This window comes from Gastrolobium bilobum, unplaced genomic scaffold, assembly GCF_033153095.1.
Source record: "Gastrolobium bilobum isolate Gb01-03AN ecotype WA unplaced genomic scaffold, APGP_CSIRO_Gbil_v1 utg41201, whole genome shotgun sequence".
In the NCBI taxonomy this organism is placed as follows: domain Eukaryota; kingdom Viridiplantae; phylum Streptophyta; class Magnoliopsida; order Fabales; family Fabaceae; genus Gastrolobium; species Gastrolobium bilobum.
In genome coordinates, this window is record NW_026896352.1 from 178,728 (window position 1) to 183,441 (window position 4,714).

The following is a 4,714-nucleotide window of genomic DNA, read 5'->3' on the forward strand; positions in this document are numbered from 1 at the left end:
AAATAGCAGAAACAGTCTTAAAGCACCTGTTATTCGTATAGAAATTTCAGTTCAAAAGCACAATAATATTTGAAGAAATAAGAGTCAAATTACTCGAGTAACGGTTTGTGTGTATATTAGTACCAAGATTTAAAATGCATAACTTAATGTATATTAGGTAATTCAAATCACCCTAGAAATGTTGAATAGCAAATGCATCAATTTAACCCAAAATAAAATAGTATCTCAAGTTTTGTCAAACTGTATATCTTGTGCAAAGGAATAATTTACTCTAGTATATAATATGCTGCTAATTACGAAGATGGATTAATTGCGATAAAATAAAATAAAAATATAAAAATTAAATATTACGAAAGAAAAAAATATGTGTCATTTTAAAGGAGCTGAAGTTGTGTCATTGAGAGAAAGAGATAGATAAAAGAGAAAGAGTGGACAAAAATAAATAAAAATATGAATCCCACATCTTTGTGAAAATGAAATGACATAATTATGTCATTTGAAAAGACAAACACTATTCCCGTTACAAAATCATTATGGTTTGTTTGATTATTAATGGTGAAAATCTATTTCCATATTAAAGAACTCCTTCACAACGGTTTAGTGTAATAAAGTTCAACCCTAGTCAGTGGTCACCCGAATCGCGTTTTCGTTTCCTTTCGCCGTATCACTCCCAACCGCGATTGGTCCCTTTACATTTTGCCGGTCTCCTCTCTCTCTCTCTCTCTCTCTCTCTCTCTCTCTCTCTCTCTCTCTCATACACACTCACTCTAGCTGATTTGCAATTTTGCATTCGTCATTGATTCGTTGTTCAATTGAAGTGACTTGCCATGTAACTGTTAGTATCAATTGCTGAAGCTTGAAGTCACTCTCCCTTTTTTCCACTGCAGCAGCAGTAATAACATTCTAACTTGGTATTTCTACCTCACTCTTCATGCTCTTCTTTTGAACAAAAAAGAACAAAAAAGTATTATTTATTTATTTTCTTTTTCAAATTTTAGCACAACCCAGTTGTTCCTCATATTCGTGATTGTCAAGCTGATTGTAACATTATCTCATGCTTCGGTTTCTTTCAACTGGGTCAAATCTTTTTCAGTCTTTCTCATACTCACCACCAGTTATAAAAACTTTGCGAGTGTTCACTCCTGCCACCTGTTCGACCATTGGCCTAGCCGAAGCCAAGGTTGAAGTCCAAGAACTTGGAAATGAATCGAAGGATGCTAGTGAAGTTTTGAGTAAATGGGGTTGTAATGACGATGATTTGATGAGAATATTTTCACGCTGCCCTTCATTGCGCAATGCTGATGCTACTCAAGTTCAATCTAAGCTCTGCCTGCTGAGTGGATTGGGCATACGGGCATCTGAACTTGTGAAGATTATCATTTGTAGGCCACGATTTTTCAGGTCTCGGTATAACTTAGAGGAGAGGCTTGCTTATCTTATGTCATTGTTTGAGTCAAAGGAGAAGCTTCACAAGGCCATTGTGAGAAACCCTTCACTGCTGGTATGGGACAATCGCTTTGACATTGAAGCTACCCTCGTACTGTATGAAGAGTTAGGTGTTAATAAAAGTGACTTGATTCAAATGCTCCTTTTGCGGCCAATGATTATTACAAGGACTTCATTTGATGATGAGAAGCTGGAATATATAGGAAGGATAGGACTTTCCAAGGATTCAAAGATGTATAAATACGTGGTGACACTAATAGGCATCTCTCGCGTGGAAACAATTCGTGAGAAAATGGCGAATTTGGCAAGATTTGGTTTTTCTGATGATGAGATATTTGGTCTTTTTGGGAGGGCTCCTATTGTTTTGACATTGTCTACTGATAAGGTTCAGAGGAACATGACTTTCATCTTGGGCACAATGAAGCTTGAAGCTAAGATAGTCCTAAAGTACCCGTATCTCTTGTATGCTAATATGGACACTGTTTTGAAGCCACGCGTGCTTGTAGCAATGAAGATACAAGATATGGATTATACGTTTCATATCATAGGACCCACAATAGTTAGGGCACTGAGGATGTCAGAGGAGAGGTTTTTGAATTCGTTTGTCAAATGCCATCACGAGGAAATGGCCAATGAATTAATGGAAATCTATAAAAGGACAAAAGAGGTGAAGAGATTAGCAGAGTCGTCAAAGAAGTGCATTACTAGAGGATTCCCATTCTGAACTGCTTTTATATGCTTTAAAATACTTCTGGACCTGAAATTCATATCTGCTTTCTGGCTCATCTCGTTGTTGCAAATTCTTTTTGTGACACTAGGATTGATTTCTCTCTCTCTCTCTGGTTCTTAATGAAGATTTTCCGTTTAGTACAGTTTTATGATACAGGTGAGCTTCTAAACTTTAAAGTCCAGAAATAATGTAGGCTCTGTATTTGGATAGATATATTTGAATTTGAAAGAGTGAGCTTTGAGATATAAAAGCCACTCTTAGAAACTCTATGACTGAGTTTTCAGGATTGAGGAGTTTGATCCTCTCTGCCATTGATTTTAATTATTAAATTTCAGCATATCTCGGCGAAGTTGGCTTTGCATTATCTATGCTTCGCCCCACTGATTAGATTTGCCAATCTATATATTTTTGTTACATGTACATGCTGTTAGGAAATTATATTTCCTAATGTGTTTGTGGGCTACATATTGTATTAATAATTATATTATGCTATTTAATATATATTGAGTAAATTAAAGTGATCAAATAAAGATGCCCTAATAGATTTCTAAGTAAGTATTGGGCCAACTAGGTACAATGAGAGCTTACTGACCCAACAATAAAGAAAAATACTATAAAGGGTTCTGGTCCCCAATATGTCAAATAACAACTCTATTTTCTCTTCCCCATCAAGAGAGAGAGAGAGACAACACACTAAAGAATAAAGATTAGGGCTATTTGACCGAGGAAGATTGTAGATACAAGGTATGTTTTGATGATAACAAAGTGGCAACAACAAAAAGAGAAGAGCTTTGATCAAGAGCAAAAAATATCAACCATATGTGGATATTGAAGATGTATGATGTAGCCACACAAGAAGAGTGATGTTATATCAAAGTGACAAGATCATTGGATCAAGAGCAACAAGGAATAATTAGAAGAGCAACACCAAGATCAAAGACAACTAACCATGGACAACATCTAAGAGAAGCTCAATATCATAACAATGGTGAAAAATGATCAAAACCAACAAAGTATCAAGCATTGTCATATCCAACAAGTCAAAGCATCAAGTTCAAGAAAAGATCCAAGACACAAGATATGAAGCTAAGTCTAAAATCATATTTATAATATATCTTTATGACTTAGAATATATGTGAAGGTATATGATAGATTGCATTGCATGAGCTCAAAGTTTTTCTCAAAGTAAACATGTTTTTCAAATTGCATAATCAAGATGTTTTGCAAACATGTTTTTCAAATCCATAGAAAAGATCCTTGACATATTTTATAACTTCAAAACATATTTATCAAGTCAAGATCTTTCACAAAAAGTAGTTGGAAGCAAGCTAAAACACATCTGAACTTAAAATTTGTTGCTTAATTTCGCTGCTGTCTTCCATACACTTTTTCGTATCTAAGATGATGGATTTGGATCTTGTGTTCTTCATAGAAGTTGTAGATTTATCTTTTATCTTTCCAACGAGACCAAGATCACATCAATCTGACAAGTATAACTCAAATTATAGCCAAAATACGAAACAGTATTTTTGCTGTCAAGTTGGAAATCAATTACCACTGCGACAGATCTCAACAGCTATAAAATGGCTAATTTTTCTAATAAGATCCCAACGGCTATAAACGGCTATAAAACGGCTAATTTTTCAAATTAGATCCCAACGGCTATAAACGGCTAGTTTCCCAACGGCTATAAACGGCTAGTTTTCCAACGGCTATAAACGGCTAGTTTTTGAAAACACTATATATGCATTCCCAATGACTCAAAAACATTTGAGCATTATTTCTACACACATTAAGCATACTTTGAGAGCTTCTACACTATCACTTGCATATTCTTTCATATATTTCAAAGATCAAATATATTTGAGCTCATATCTTGAAAATCCATATACCCATAGTGCTTCAAGTTGTATATCCACACTTTGAGAGTGTATATTCATTTCAAAATATTTTCCCATTGTATTCTTGAGTTGAAAGGGTTGTGAGACCCATTGTTCGAGAGGTGGCCAAATACCTAAGTAAATTTGGAGTGAATTGTAAGGTTACCAAGTACTCGTAAACTTGGAGATTGAAAGGTATCCAAGAACCCGAAGTCTTGAAAGATTGTAAAGGTTTGTCAAGCACCCGTGAAGCTTGACCATTAGTGAAAGAGTTGATCGAGGGACTTCAGTCTGGACGTAGGTCACAAGTGGTAGTGACCGAACCAGGATATATAGTGTTTGCAATTCTCTAAACTCTAAACTCTTTATTTCTAGCACTTTAATTGCTTCTTTGATATCTTGTATGTGCTAGTATAAGTTCTAGAATTATGATACATTATATGTTATGGATTGTTTGAATGCATTGATTAGCTTTTCATATGTCAAAGTGTGCTTGCAATGATTATTTAGAAACTAAAAGGGGGCTTTTGTGAAAATCTTGTAATACTCAATTCACCCCCCTTGAGTATGGAAGCCACGTTCCTAACAAAGATCGCATACCCCAAAAAAGAAAATCATATTAAAGAATAAGAATTAGGGTTATTTGACCAAAGAGGAT

The 4,714-nt window shown here is 35.0% G+C and overlaps 1 protein-coding gene across 1 annotated transcript; it reads left to right on the top strand.

Moving 5' to 3' along the window:
• The first annotated feature begins 728 nt into the window (after positions 1-728).
• LOC133299267 (uncharacterized) lies at positions 729-2,365 on the top strand. Its single transcript, XM_061498705.1, has one exon. The coding sequence runs from the start codon at positions 1,055-1,057 to the stop codon at positions 2,168-2,170; it is 1,116 nt and encodes a 371-aa protein (XP_061354689.1). The 5' UTR covers positions 729-1,054; the 3' UTR covers positions 2,171-2,365.
• The last annotated feature ends 2,349 nt before the right edge of the window (positions 2,366-4,714 follow it).